The sequence below is a fragment of the Hemicordylus capensis genome, chromosome 5 (assembly GCF_027244095.1).
Source record: "Hemicordylus capensis ecotype Gifberg chromosome 5, rHemCap1.1.pri, whole genome shotgun sequence".
Classification (NCBI taxonomy): Eukaryota; Metazoa; Chordata; class Lepidosauria; order Squamata; family Cordylidae; genus Hemicordylus; species Hemicordylus capensis.
This window is the reverse complement of record NC_069661.1, coordinates 86,625,940-86,642,174: the sequence shown is the minus strand read 5'-3', so window position 1 is coordinate 86,642,174 and position 16,235 is coordinate 86,625,940. Positions and strand designations below refer to the sequence as shown.

The 16,235-nt window shown below is 42.5% G+C and overlaps 1 protein-coding gene across 4 annotated transcripts in view; it reads left to right on the top strand.

The window, feature by feature from the left end:
• ACSL1 (acyl-CoA synthetase long chain family member 1) overlaps nt 1–16,235 on the top strand; it is a 63,894-nt gene that overhangs the window by 24,771 nt on the left and 22,888 nt on the right. For all 4 annotated transcript variants that reach the window (XM_053257885.1, XM_053257886.1, XM_053257887.1 and 1 more), the window contains 3 exons: nt 411–639; nt 15,086–15,200; nt 15,963–16,027. In XM_053257885.1, coding sequence (XP_053113860.1) covers nt 411–639; nt 15,086–15,200; nt 15,963–16,027 — 409 coding nt within the window. Of the gene's footprint in view, nt 1–410; nt 640–15,085; nt 15,201–15,962; nt 16,028–16,235 lie in introns of those variants that run through there.

Sequence of the window (16,235 nt, the reverse complement as noted above, 5' to 3'; positions counted from 1 at the left end):
TGACTTAAAAGCATGGGTCTATTTAAAAATCAAATGCAAGCTAACTTTTTAAAATAGTTGGCTGTAGTTTGGATGGGGGGAGAGAAAAGGAAAGTGAACCACTGCTGACTGTACCTTGTGATTTGGCTGTTCTGCAGATGACTACACTTTCTAAAGACGCAAGTACAGTCACAACATATTTTGCAGTCTGAGGCAGCTACCAAGAGTGGCACCTTCCAGCAGCTGCCTAACAAAAACGTTAAAGAGATTGTTTGTTCAGAGTGCCTCTTAGATTCTGAAGCAGGGAAGTGTCATTCTTGGCTACAATACAGATGTTTCCAACTTGGTATGGCTGTAGGGTATTTGAAGGGAGGAAATGAAGAAAAGATTATTTCATCCCAACTTTTTGTTCTTTGTTTTTTTGCCAACAGATTTCATCATAAAGAAAAAGAGCAAGAGACCACAATGCAAGCTCACGAATTGTTTAGGCATCTGCGAATGCCGGAACTTGGTGACGTCAGACAGTATGTGCGCACTCTTCCGACAAACACACTGATGGGATTTGGTGCTTTTGCAGCTCTCACAACGTACTGGTACGCCACAAGACCTAAAGCTCTGAAACCACCATGTGATTTAGCAATGCAGTCTGTAGAGGTAGAGGTAAGCGATTGTTTCTGCCTATTCCTTGGCTCTTCTTAAAGTTGGTGTATAGCAAGATGCCATAAGGAGTAGATCCTACAAGGAGCTCTTAGTGGCTTTAAGAGACTGACACTCTACCTTCTATTTCAAGCAATATGCAGTGCCAGTGCTGCCTGAAACAGAGCACTGAAAGGTCTCCCCTCTTCTCTCTTTCTATATAAAACCACACCTCCATTTCTTTCTTCCTTTTTTCAGATTTCTCCTCCTTCCACTTATTTCTATTAGGAAGAAAGGAGGCAAAGCAACACAACTCATTTTGTCTGCAGGCCATCCATAGTGAGTGAAAAGTGCTGGGTGGGCTGCTGTGCCACTGTGAGAACTGAGGTCTGCTAACTGTAGTTGCCTGCTTCATTGCCAGCACTACCAACTTAGTGCCCATACTTCATGCCAAACAAATCTCTCCTGTCCCCAGAGTCCTAAATCTTGTAGTACTCTACTACTAAAAATAATCTATCTTCTGATTGTATCAGACTATTTTGACAAGATCTTGTGTGATAAAAAGGAAGGATTACAAGGTGTAGATCAGGGATAGTAGGGGAACTGTAGAGGGCAGAGAAGCCAAATGTCATCAGAAACTTGGTTTCAGGTATCCATTGACTGTGATTAGAACGTGTCTAAAAACTGTACTTGCCAGCTTCAGTTGTATGCTTTTGATACAAATTCCATTCACTGCACGTTTAATTACTACCACCATTTAAATGCCACTTTTCAACAAGTTTCCAAAGCAGTTCATGTAGAAAACCAAACAAATAACTAATAAGATGATTGCTTATCTCCAGAAGGCTCACAATCTCTAAAATAAACAGAAGGCACACACCAATAGAATTTGGAGGGATGCTCTGCTGGGATTGGATAGGGACATTTGCACTCCTCCTGCTAAATATGAGAATCACCATTTTAAAAGGTGATTCCTTGCTCAGTTAGCAAGAGTTTCTAGTATATGGTGCTCCACCTAGCTGAAACCAGCCTGATTTATTGCCCAAAGAATATTGGAGTAACACTTGTCAGGCTCATAAATTAATTTCATAAATTAGGAGACCTGTAACTGTGGATAACTTTTTTAAAAATGAAAGATCTTTAAGAGACGCATCATGCTGCCTATATAGAGCTAGTAAATTGTTAACCTGTGTGAATATGGGTGTTCATGGGAGTATATGGGAGAATATTGGAGTCCAAGAATATGGGAGTAAGAAATGGTTTCAACTGATAACATAGGGGCCTGATTTGGCATTCGAAGGTCCTTGTTCTAGACTTGTGCTAACTGCTCTGTTCACAAGCTTGCAGATGATACTCTTCTGCTATGCATAGATGGGACTGATGCCTGCAAGTGAAAAATCCATCTAAATCTGCTACCAGTATGTTATATAATTCTTGTTGTTAAACTGTGCCTTCCTTGTTGAAAAGGGAAGAATTGCTGGAATACTCTGGAGGAAATATTTTTCATTTAAAGGAAAGGTTCTTAACCTGTATTGGTGGGTGGGATGGTGATGGCTTTGGTCAAACACAACAGGCTGATAAAATGAACATCTCTCTTGACTGTCTACTGATAGTGACTGCAAGTGGCTGAATACCCTATCAGTTTTTAAGGAAAAGGGTGTCTCTCAAATAATCTTTATTATGGTCATAGACCAGCGTAAAGTACAAGGCAATAGAACTGAAAAACTATACTATTCTGGAAGTTATGAAACTATAAAATTGTAAAAGCTGTCAAAACAAATATTTGTAAAGCTGTGAGGACTATAAAATCGTACTATAAAACAGCAGACCATAAAACTGCAAGAGTGCATTGTTTTCATGTGGTGTGCTGTGGTAGTGGATGATGAGTGTGCTGGAACTATGCTATAAAGTTGGAACGCTGTACTCTGTCTAGTAGGTCCTGCAACCTGTCAGCGTCTGAAGGATTTTAGACGCTGTCGTGCAAAACCTGACAGCATTATATGTGATGGTGGGCTTCTTGTCAGAGAGTACCAGAAATAGGTAAAATTGGCTTGTACATCCTGGATATTTGTGTAGTATCAGTAAGATGAGGGTGGAGTGAACGTCTGTAGTGCGAGCAGTGGAGGAGGACATGTACTGTTTCAACCTGCCTGGAGTCGCAGGGACATTGTCGCTTTGAGAGTGGAATCTTTCTGTAATGGTCTTCAAGCATGGCAGAGGGGAGGGTGTGACCGTGCCAGGGTGAAGGCCCGCCTGTGAGTTGGAACTTCCAGTTGTGTTGGGTATGCCACAGGGGAGGCAGAATATCTAAGTCCTTCACTGATGAAGACGTTCGGGGCCCTGCCTAGATCAGTTTGGTGCTCTATAGCCATTATGTGCTGTTTGAGTGCTTTGGCCTGATCATAGCCCATGTCAAGAGGGGGTGGGGGAGAGGCCCAGGGTTGAGTCTCTCAAATGTGCAGTTATGGTTGCAGTAGCAAGAGGGGGCTTGTGCATAGAAGTGTGTATTAAAAGAGAAAGTAAAGGGGGGAAACTGCAAAAACATCCTGGCAAGGACTGAACATGCTCTGTGGCTCTCAAGAACCACAGAATACTGAATACAAACTAATTAGGCATTCAGCTTATGTGGTCATAGTAATAGATACCGTATTTTACGGAGTATAAGACACACTTTTTCCCTCGAAAAATATCCGCCCAAATTCAGGTGCGTCTTTTACTTGTAACTGCGTCTTAAACTCGTAAGCCTGCCCAACAGGTTCGAGGATGAGGGGGCTATCCCCCCCCCCCCGGCAAAGCCTGTACCGATGCTAAAGGAGGGGGCGATCCTCTATTAACCCCATGCCGCCTATTAACCCCGTGCCGCCCAACTCACCCGCTGCCGCTTGGGCCATGGACTCCTCCTTCTCCCCCGACGCAAAAGCCCTTCTTCGAGGTGCCCGAAGGCCAATTCAAAGTGGCGGCCATTGCTGTGCGCGCTCGCACGCACCTCAGCAGCCCTTCTTCAAGGCACCCAAAGGCCAATTCAAAGTGGCGGCCATTGCTGTGCGCGCTTGCATGCACCTCAGTAGCCCTTCTTCAAGGCACCCAAAGGCCAATTCAAAGTGGCGGCCATTGCTGTGCGCGCTCGCACGCACCTCAGTAGCCCTTCTTCAAGGCACCCGAAGGCCAATTCAAAGTGGCGGCCATTGCTGTGCGCGCTTGCATGCACCTCAGCAGCCCTTCTTTGAGGCGCCCGCTGAAGCAAGGCTGAGAGTGCTTTCCTGGAGCTACCAGGACTTTTCGGTACACACACCCTCGTGTCACTGATCATGGAGAAAACAAAAAGGCATTCATACAATGCAGGATTTAAACTCAAATGTGATTAAATACGCTGAAGAACATGGGAACAGGGCAGCAGAGCGACACTTCGGCCCTCCACCGACAGAAAAAACCATTCGTGATTGGCGGGCTGCTAAGGATGAACTAGAAAAAATGAAGAAGACAAAATGTGCAAATAGAGGACAAACTGCAAAATTGCCTAAACTAGAAGATGACGTTCTGAAATGGATTCAAGGACACCGTGAAAATGGCATTGGAATTACAATAAAGATGATTCAAATACATGCACATAAGCTTGCGCAAAAGTGTAACCTAACAGATTTTCAAGGTGGAGTAGGTTGGTGTTATAGGTTTATGAAGTGCCATGGGTTTAGCATGCGAAGCAAAACCAAAATATCGCAGAAAATACCACAAGAGTATGAAGAGAAAATGTTGTCTTTCCATCACTTTATCATTCTTTATCGAAAGAAAACCAGTGTGGAACTAGGACAAATTGCAAATATGGATGAAACTCCTTTGACATTTGATGTACCGAGTAACAGAACCGTTGCCACGAAAGGTGATAAAACTAACGATTAAAACGAGTGGGGATGAAAAAATGCATTACACTGTTGTCCTTTCATGTTGTGCAGATGGCACTAAACTTACTCCAATGACAATTTTCAAGCGCATAACAATGCCGAAACCATCTGAGATACCGCCGGGCGTAGTTGTTCACGTACATCAAAAGGGTTGGATGGATGAGACTGGTATGAAATTATGGATTACCAAAGTGTGGGAAAGAAGAAAAGGCGCTTCATTGAAGAAGAGTTCGCTGCTTGTACTAGATCAGTTTAGTAGCCATTTGAAAGATTCCGTGAAAGAGAAATTAAGGGAAGGAAATACAGAGCTGGCTGTTATTCCTGGAGGACTTACATAACAACTGCAACCTCTTGATGTCTCAATGAATAAACCCTTTAAAGTGTATATGAGAGAAGAATGGAATAAATGGATGATGGATGAAAACCAACATCAATTTACTCCAAAGGGCGCTTTAAAATGACCTTCAATCAAACAAGTATGTGAGTGGGTTAAACAGTCGTGGTCAAGAGTGAGTGATGCCATTATTGTTAAATCTTTCAAGAAGTGCGGTATAAGTAACAGTATTTTGATCTTTTTCTGCCACAGCCTTTCAATTTCAATTTGTAGATCTTTGTAATTGGTGATTTTTTCTATTTCTTTTTCTTCTATTCTGCTATCCCCTGGTATTGCTATGTCGATTATTTTGACTTGTTTTTCTTTCTTCTCAACTACAGTTAGATCTGGTGTATTGTGTGGTGGATGTTTGTCTGTTTGTAGTCGGAAGTCCCATAATTTTACAACTTCATTTTCTACAACTTTTTCAATTTTATGGTCCCACCAATGTTTGGCTACAGATAGCTTGTATTTTTTGCAAATGTTCCAGTGTATCATCCCTGCTACTTTGTCATGCCTTTGTTTGTAGTCAGTCTGTGTGATCTTTTTACAACAGCTGATTAGGTGGTCCACTGTTTCATCTGCTTCTTTACAAAGGCGGCACTTGCTGTTTGTTGTGGATTTTTTGACTTTTGCTCTTATTGCATTTGTTCTTAGTGCCTGTTCTTTGTGCAGCCAGTATTAAACCCTCTGTTTCTTTCTTCAAGTTGCCATTCTTAAGCCATTGCCAGGTCTTGGTGATGTCTGATTTTCCACTTATATTGTGCAAATATTGGCCATGCAGTGGCTTATTTTTCCATTTTTCTGCTCGGTTCTTGACTTGTTCTTTCTTGTAGGCCTGCTTTGTTTCATTGGTGTTGAATAGTTTCGCATTATTGACCATTTGAAGTGCATCTTCTTCACTGTCCTTGATATATTCTTCAGGGCCTCTTTTCTCCTCCTCTGCTGTTTGGTGGACTTGCAGCATTCCTCTTCCACTTGAGCTGCGAGGGAGGTATAGCCTATCGACATCACTGCGGAGGTGCAGAGCATGATTGATGGTCATGATTTTCCTGGTCTTATGATCTAGCATCTCTAGCTCTGCCTGGGTCCAGTCTATTATTCCTGCAGTGTATCTGATAACAGGTATAGCCCAGGTGTTTATGGCTTGTATGGTGTTCCCGCCATTGAGTTTGGACTTGAGGATTTTTCTAACTCTCCTGATGTCGTCGTCCTTCTTCTTCTTCTTCTTCTTCAATTTGATTTCTATACCGCCCTTCCAAAAATGGCTCAGGGTGGTTTACAGAGAGAAATAACGAACAAATAAGATGGAAGATCTTTACTCCAGATTAAACATAGAAACATAACCCTGCATAGTAATACTTATTTGAATTTACATGTAAAATGTGCTCAGCTGGGGCACATGATCTGGATAATCCAAGAAAGTGAGTGAGAATTGAGTTTATGTATCTTTAATGATTATATAAAATAAGAAATTTGGCAAAAACAGTTTATCCTGTTAGGGTAGGTAAAAATTGTTACTGTGGTTTGGCCTTTTAAAGCAAAACAAAATTTACTATGAAATATAAATTGAAGTAAAAAGATGACCATTCACCAGAGAGAGAGGGGGTTGAAGTCTGACTTCCCTATGTAAAAAATCCAGGAGGGGAAATATGTGTGTGATCTTGACCTCAAGAGTTGCCTGACCCCCAAAGTTGCATATTCTACTTCATATAGCTTTTCTGTGGGGGACCTAGAGACCACCTGGTCATTGCCACATCCAGAAAACAGCATTATGTGGCTCAATAGGATCATTCACGGAACCTTCTTGTATTGCTGTTCAGGCTGAACGTTGACTCTACTTGCCAAACACTAAAGATATTCATTTTTGATCTTGTGGGATAACTGTCAGTCCTATCTAGAGAGTTCTAGTTTTCAGGTATTCAAGATCATACACATGATGTGTACAGAGAGTGAGTCAAGGATAATAGCTTAATTTTAATCAGGATCCACAGATTTTGGCATGATACCCAGCCAGACGTTGTGCTTGATCATGCTCCAGAGGGGGAGCGATCTTGTGTTTGAGATCACAAACTAATATACCTTAATTAAATCGGGCTGAATTTCTTCTGCGGCAAGCACTTCTACAATGCAAAATCAAGAATAGTCTTTAGGTCCAAACACAGGAGGAAAATGGGATTAACCATGTCATACTACACATGCGGGGGGAGGGGGGGCTCTCTCAAATGCTACAACTGTTCTCCTGTGCTAGGAAGTGGGTCCCACAGGCAGCTTTCCTTGGTGCCTGTAGGAGTGGCTGAACAGTCCCCCTGCCCGCCCTTCCCTTCCCAGCACTAACTGGTGCTGGCATGATGCAAGTTGCCTGTGTTGCCCAACATTTCCCCTTCCCTGCAGAGCTGCAACTGGAGGGGATGCACCTACTGACTTTAGCGATGTGCCAAAGGCATTTGGGCTGCATGACTAAAGCTTTGGGAGCACAGGCCTATGTGTTTATAAAAGGTCTTGTTGCAAACCAATATGTGTATGCAGGAAATTTTGTGTATGCAGGAAATTTTGAATGGCCACATAGGAACTTTTGATTTTAAATTAAGCCTCTGTCTGTGTCATGCAGAGGTAGGCGCAGTGCCTAGTAAAATTCCCCCTCTTGCACAACTGCTCTAGCTACAGAAATCCTGTTCCCTATGCTATTTCTTTATTTCAGTGGTGAAGGGTAAGTAGGTTCCTCCCATAAATCCCAATTTGCTAGTCCTTTCTCCCCCTTACCCCCACCTACAGGCATTCTGTTCAGCCGGCTACTAAAATCCCAGATCAGCTCTTTCCTTTCTGCATAGCACAGGCTTTGCTACTGGGACATTGTATTTAACTGAGCTTGTATGGCACCATTTCAAATGGTTACTGCTAATGCTGAAACTCTTTCCGTAGCCTAATAAGCAGTGGATGAGAATGGTTGCAAAACGTTGGTTGCCAATGGTTAGCTGAAATAAGTGGCTGGCAATTTGTGCTGCTGGCTGGGATGGTGTTCTTCTGACTTAAGCACAAGGACACTTTCCTAGCCAGCAGTCCAACAATAACAACTGGCTGGCTTCCCCTAACAGAGGCATGCATCCAAGGATGCTTTTTCTTTGGAGAAGTGTGCCTCTGTCAGAAGGCGGCTACCAGTGATTCACCAACAACAACCTGCGCTCCAAAGGTTTCCAATAAAAACCCCAGACCCTGGCTGACCGAGCAATTGCCATAGTGATCTTCACTCCCCTCTTGTGTTTCCAGGAATAGGAACACTGGAATATCATGGTGTAATGCAATGTGCAAAATTCCATTTACACAATGGGAGCTGATATAGTGGTCAGGATAATGAGCTGGGAATTCCCCAGTTCAGATCTGGTCTCTGCCAGTCAGCCTTGGGGTAGCCCCACTCTTTGATCTTCAGCCCCATCTGTTCTAGGAAGAAGATATTGCTGAGCTGCCTTTAGGAGGTGATTGTAAGGATTTACTGAAGACTCAAAATGCTGGGCTCTGAAAACATTAAATGCCAAGTATTAACTTGTTGGATACAGAGTTTTCTTAGCTTTGGCATTTTTGTTTGTGTCATAATTCAATGTCTCTGGCTATGGGTGGGCTGCGTTGCTAAGCATTGTAGCCAGGTCAGCCCCCAGCCAGCTTGAAGTCTGTGTGTGTGGTTGGAAGCTTCTGTCCAGAGGGCAGTGGAGGAAAAGTTAACCTTAATTATTGGAATGACCACCACCATTTGAAGATAAGATATGCAGGCTTGGGACTGCTTCAGATATTGCTTTTCCTTACAGCTTTTGCACTTAAAAGTGGCACATGATACAGGAAAGCCTGTTTAGGAAATCAGAAACTGACTTTGTGGCTTATTAACCTATGCTTAATGACGGATCCAAGTTTCCTGCTGCATAATGTGTGAAATGGCACTTAAGGGAGCAGCTGTAGTAGAGCACAAATATTTAGTTGGCTGTGGAGGGAACAGTGAAGACCATCTGCCCCAAGCAACCCCCTTTGCTGCCATCACCTTCCAGGAAAGCACAGCAAGGAGCTACAGCAGTGGGACATGAGCCTCTGTGGAAGCCAGCCCCTGCAAATACTGAGGACATCTGGTCTCTGAGCATATAGCAGCTGGGCAGGGCAGGGCTGACTAGTTTTCCATGGCCAGTGCTGTAGACTTGATGAGTCTACAGTCTACACTGTCCATCCTCTGTGCTTCTGCCTGTCACTGCCTTGAGATTTCTAAGGTCTGGTAACTATCTGCTGGCAGCTGTCTGCTCAGAGCTGCAGCCACCTGGAATACCTGGTGGACAGGGAGAGGACTCTGAAGGATATCTGTTCCTCAGTACCACCTATTGCTGCCATCACCTATGAGGGGAACAGAAGCAGGAGCTATTTGATAACGATCCACACTACCTAGTAGTCTGAACCAATCCGTACAAAGCCAAAAGCATGCCTTTATAAACCTGACTTTATTATTGTGAATTGCTTTGAGAACCATTATGCTTGCAAAGTGGTATACAAACCTTGTAAAATTACATTAATGGAGTGTAGGGTAGAATGCAGGAAGAGAGCCTATAAACTTCTCATTCCAGTGGAAACTGGCTTGTATTGAATTAATCTCATCATTCCTTTCCAATGTACACAATATAAATAATACTTGTGTTTTTGTTTTGTTTCCTGAAACCTCAGTATTTCCTCCACATATGGAATAATGAGTCTGGTCATATTATGATTCTGCTCCCACACTACTTTACCCAGCAAAGGACATGCTTTTGTATTTTACAGTGATTATGCATTTAATAGATGGTTGTGAAGTGCTTAAAGTCAGCTCACTGGTACTTTTATGTGGTGTTCTAATGTAAACACCAACTAGTAGTACTTATGTAAACACCAGTTCTTAAATGTAAAAGTCTGTACAGGAACTAGTTTGAAACTTGTTGAACTGGATTAACCCTGAAAAATGCCTTTCCGGAATGAATCGTTTGTAAAAGCAACAAAAGAGTTCTTCCAGATGCCTTCCCAGCAAGGATAGTAGGGTGTGTTTTTGACAGGGACAGGAGCCAAAAAATGCATTCTGTGACCTTGCATAACAACTGTCCAAACACTTTACTCTGCTATAAATGCTGGAGTAGAAAGATGCCATAAAAGCTAGTCCTAAGACCGCTTTTTGGAGCAAGGGTTCCTAACTGGGGTCCCTAGATATTGTTACAACTCCATCATCCTTTGGCCATTGTGAATGGGTTGATGGGAATTGTAGTTTGGTAATCCCTGTTCTAGAGTGACTTCAAAGAACAGAGCAGCACCAAAAATGCAAAGAGGAGGAAGCACACACCTCTCTCAGGTCCTGAATTTCACAGTCCCAAACTTGCATTAATAAGGAAACAGTGTTTACAATTTAAAAAGGGGGAAATAGACAAATCCGAGTATATTTAATAAATGTGTAAACTTTCTACTACCAAAGTTTCTAGGTGAAGTCTTTATTGCTTTATCCATGGGAATGGATAATGCAATTTAAAACACAAAGCAATTAGTAAAGACCTTTACAACTTTTGTAACATGAATAAACTTTATCCTAGATCTTTTATCAACTGGTATATTTTATGGTATAAAAATCCATTAAATAAATAAATAAACTAACTTAAGGTTTATTTATTGTGGTTCACACAATGAATCTAATGTCGGATGGAAAACAGAGATCCCAGTGGCATGTATGCTCTCGTGCAACATGTTGTGTGAACTCAGGATTTTTCAGTTATCTCTGTTTGGCAATGCAGCAGGATCAACAAGTCAATTACAGATCCTAGATTATGGGTCTTGACTTCATGTCAGGTTGGCATGAAGAGATTGCTGAAAAATCTTGCATTCACACAACACATCCCATGGGAGCACATCTGCTGCTGGGATTTGTTTTCCATCCAGCTGGCATTAGATTTCCCATATGAACCAGCTCTAAATCTGATTTTGCAGTCTGGCAACAAAGTAAAGCACATTAAATTCTGTATCTTGTAGAGGTTAGTAAACATTGTACTCTGCTTGTTTTTTGTATTTCTAGTGTTATGTGAGAGGGAGAAAAATTTCTCTCACCAACTTTCTCCACACCATACAAGATTTTATAGACCTCTATCATGTCTCCCCTCTCTCTCTTTTCTAAACTAAAAAGCTCCAGGTGGTGTAGCCTTACCTCATAAGGAAGGTGCTCCAGGCCCCTGATCATCTTGGTTGCCTCTTCTGTACCTTTTCCAGTTCTACAATGTCATCCTTTAAGATATGGTGACCAGAAATGTACGCAGTACTCCAAATGTGGCTGTACCATAGTTTTGTATAAGGGCATTATAATATTAGCAGTTTTATTTTCAACTGCCTTCCTAATTATTCCAAGCATGGAATTGGCCCTTCTCATATCTGCCACACATTGAGTCAACACTTCCAACGAGCTGTTGTCCAAGATCCCTCTCTTGGTCAGTCACTGACAGCTCAGACCCCATCAGCGTATCTGTGAATTTGGAGGTTTTTCGCCTCAATATGCATGACTTAACATTTGCTAACATTGAACGGCATTTGCCATTTTGTTGCCCACTCATTCAGTTTGGAGAGTTCCTTTTGGAGCTACTCGCAATCTCTTTTGGATTTCACTACCCTAAATAGTTTGGTGTCATCTGCAAATTTGGCCACCTCATTGCTTACCCCAACTTCTACATCATTTATGAATAAACTAAAAACCACTGGTCCCAGTACATATCGCTGGGGGACCCCATTTCTTACTTTCCTCCATTTAAAGAACTGTCCATTCATGCCTGTCCTCTGTTTCCTGTCCTTCGACCAGTTACCAATCCACACATGAACCTGTCCCCTTATCTCATGTCTGCTAAGTTTTCTCAAGGGCCTTTGATGGGGAATTTTGTCGAAAGCTTTTTGAAAGTCCAAGTATACTATGTCAACTGGATTATCTTTACCACATACCTGTTGACACTCTCAAAGCACTTCAAAAGCTTGAGGCAAGATCTACCTTTGCAAAAGCCAGGCTGGTTCTCTTTCAGCAGGGCCTGTTCTTCTATTTGCTTAACAGTTTTATCCTTGAGAATGCTTTCCATCAATTTGCATGGAGCAGACGTTGAGCTGTCTGCTGTTTTCCAGATCCTCTCTGGATCCCTTTTTGAAAACTAGTGTTACATTGGCTACTTTCCAGTCTTCCAGTACAGAGCCTTGTTGTAGGGATAAGTGTTATATTTTTGCAAGGAAGTAGGCAATTTCACATTTGACTTCTTTAAGGACTCTTGGGTAGATGCAATCTGGCCCTGACGATTTGTTAATTTTTATTTTTTCCAGACAGTTTAGAATGTCATAACTCATCAACTCTATCTGACTCGGTTCTTTAGCCTCTGTCCCTGGGAAGCTTGGTTCAGGCTCAGGTATACACTCAGTATCCTGTGCCGTGAAGACAGATGCAAAGAACTTGTTTGGCTTCTCTGTGATCTCCATATCTTCCTGAATAATCCCTTTCACTCCCTCATCATCTAATGGTTCAACTGCCTCCCTGACAGGTTTCCTGCATCTGATGTAGTGAAAGAAGTTTTTGTTATTTCGCTTGATGCTTTTAGCTATATGTTCCTCAAACTCTTTTCACCTCCTTTATTGTATCCTTGCATTTCTTTTGCTAGAGTTTGTGTTCTTTTCATTTGGGCGGGCCTTCCAATTTCTGAAGGAAGTCTTCTTTGCCTTTACTTGTTAGCCATGCTGGCATCCTCCTGGACTTGATGGTACCTTTCCTTCTTTTTGGTATACAGTCTAACTGGGCTTCTATTATTGCGGTTTTAAACAAACTCCATGCATTCTGGAGTGAAATGACTCATTTTTTCCTTTCAGTTTTCTTTTCATCAAACTAATTTTAGAGAAGTTTCCTTGTCTGAGATTCAAAATGTCTGTGTTAGACATCCTTGGTGATTCTCTCCTCCCATGTATGCTGAATTTGATCACACTATGGTCACTGTTCCCTAAAGGTTCCACAACACTGACATCTCACACTAGGTCCTGGGCACCACTTAGGATTAAGTCCAAGATTGCCTTCTCCCTGGTTGATTCCATGACCAACTGTTCTAGGGCACAGTAATTCACCGTATTTAGAAATTTGGCCTCTTTCATTACCTGAATGTGAATTTACCCAGTTTATGTGAGGGTAATTGAAGTCACCCATTACTACAAGTCTGTTTCTCTCTCTGATGCATCCCTGATTTCCTTCTGCAGCTCCCAGTCACTGTCAGCATCTTGATCCAGAGGGCGATAGCACATCCCTAGTACCATATTTCCTTTTAGGCTTTGTATTGTTACTTACATAGTTTCTGTGGAGGACTCTGGCCTTCCTAGGCATTCTAGCTTGTTAGATTCTATCCCTTCTTTAACATACAGTTCTACTCCACCAATTTGCCCCTCCCTGTCCCTTCTGTAGAATCTATATCCAGGAATAACAGTGTCCCACTGTTTCACACTGTTCCACCATGTCTCCGTTATGCCCACTATATGTTTTCATTAGCAACCAAGCACTCCAGTTCGTCCTCCTTGGCTTGGAGGCTTCTGGGATTGGCATATAAGCAACTATACGCTAAATCTCTTGCCTGGTGTGTGCTTTCTTTCTTTTGGCCATTTGATCATTTTGACCAGCTAGCATATCTTTCCTCCTTCTTCTCTTTATCTGGTTCTACTCTATCCCCTTCTGTTTTATCTGAAGTATTTACACCCTCACACCATAATGGATGGCATTTGCTGAACCAGATACTGCCCAGCTCCTGTCGGCTATCCCGTAGGTGTCATTTTAAAAGCTGCTCTGTGACCTTTTCTATTTTAAGCACCAGCAGTCTGCTTCCATCTTGGTTCAAGTGGAGTCCATCCCTTTTGTACAGGCTTGTCTTGTCCCAAAATGTATCCCATTGCCTAACAAATCTAAACCCTTCTTCCCAGCACCACTGTCTTGTCCATGCATTGAAATGCCTCAGATCTGCCTGTCTCACCGGCCCTGTGCATGGAACAGGTAGCGTTTCTGAGAATGCTACTTTGCGGGTCATGGACTTCAATATGTTACCTAATGGTGTAAATCTGGCTTCCAGGACCTCCCAACTGCATTTCCCAACATCATTGGTGCTGACGTGCACCATGACAGCTGACTCCTCTCCAGCACTGCCTAGCAGCCTATCTAGACGCTGTGTGATGTCCACAAACTTTGCACCACACAGGCATCCACCGTGCGGTCTGTACGTGGACCATAGACCCATCTCTCTCTGCCTTTAATGATTGAATCATCCACTGCTAGGGGCAATTATAACGTCTGTTGATTCAGCATTGGTGTGAACACATACAGCTCCTCCCAGGGTATTGGATACAGTATAGTAGGACTGATCATCAGAGCATCCAAAGCTGAACAATATGCACCAACCCTTCGGAACTGTGGAGAGTTGGCCACTCCCACCTAACATGACTCTATGTAATACTACTGTGTGCTTCTGGTGCTGAGGTGGGGCTTCTTTAAGGAAGCAGGGCCTTGTTCTGCCCCAGTGATGGTTACATCTCCCAGTGTTCCCTGCTCACACCTCCAGGTGTCCCCATGTGCCTTCCCACCATTGCTAGGGCAGCACAACTGCTACCACTACTATATACCACTTTTCAACAAAAGTGCTCAAAGAAGGTTTACATGGAAAAATAATAAACAAATGGGTTTCCTGCCTCAAAAGGGCTCACAATCCAAATGGGGCTGTACTTCCCATAAAGGAGGCCCCCTACACTGGAAGTGCACAGCACTACTTAGAGATGGCCAAGCTGGGAGCGGCTGCCTCCTCATGGTTCCAAAGGGCTGGTGATATTATTCAGCTTTGAATGCTCCAAAGTACAGCTCTTCTTTAATGCTGAACATGCAGATGTTGGAAATAAGACCAGTGTGTATGATCCCACTCTTCATTTTTCAGTGAATGGGATAGGAGGAAAGATATATAAATAACTGCACCCGCCCGCCCCCCTCCCCCCCGTAGATATTGTGTATTGATACTCAGGTTTTTTTCATGATCATATTAGGAAGAATGCTAAACTGTTGCAACAGATTAGTCACTTGGCTACTATTAATAAATGATGTCATTAACTTTCTCTCTCCGAACTAGGATGGCAAAAGTGGCTTTGGATAAGTAAATGTGCAGTTTAAATTTCCTTTATACAGGGCGGTGAACATGTACGGAGATCTTCATTACTTGACAGTGATGAGCCAATATTATACTACTATGATGATGTGAGAACAGTCTATGATATCTTCCAAAGAGGAATACACGTGTCAAGTAAGTATTTCTTCCTTTGGGGAACTGTAGCTTGTAGCTATCAAAAGCTTGTAAGAGACGGTGGTCTCTTCTTTCTATGGTGGAAGAGCAAAATGGGTGCATTTCCAAATGCTAATCAGCTAAATTTTCAGGACATGAGGATTGAAATTAAGGTGGAAACGATGGGCTTGTTCTTGCAGTCACAGCGATTGCTGGTAAACGTTAAATCCCAGATCACCAAGCCACATGTGCTCCTACAAAGCATCTTGTGTGGGAAGCAAAAAACCCCTCCTGATCCCCTATTGGTGCCATGCCAACCCAGCATTTAACAGGATCCTTAATCTGAGGTCTGAACTCAGTTGGTCAATCCCTGTTATATGTCAGCTGGCATGCTGCCAACTGGGGGTTCGGGAGGTTTTGTTTGCTTTCCACACCACATGCTCCATGTAAGTGTGTGCAACTCAGCGATCTCTGATTTAACCTTTACTGAGGATCACTGCAATCATGAGAAGAATCCCAATGCAGTCTACGTGTATCAGTGAGTTGGCAACTCACTGTTGTTGGCTGTTTTATATATAATATATTTTATTATACACACACACACACACACACACACACACACACACACACACAGAGTTATAAGGAACAGAATCTTGCTTGATGAAACTCCTGTGCATCTAGAAGTCTCCAGAACCAAATTACTTGGTGAGATAATGGAATAGAATATTTTCCATAACTTTTGCTAGAATTTTTTTCACCCTTTAAACTTTCATATCCCCTCAGACAATGGTCCATGTTTGGGTGTAAGGAAACCAAATCAGCCATATGAATGGATCTCCTACAAGGAGGTAAGTGGACAAAATACAGTATAATGTGGGTTGGGTTGATTGATGCCTCTGGCTGTTGAGTTTCTTTCTCTGTGGGAGATGTTACAAGGACTGAGCATTTTAATAACTGTAGTTATTGGTATATAGTTAAAAGTGAGTGCTAATGTTCTTTCCTCTCTCCACATAAAAATCAAGCAACTGTGTTGAATAGTCTAGAACCGAAGGGTTC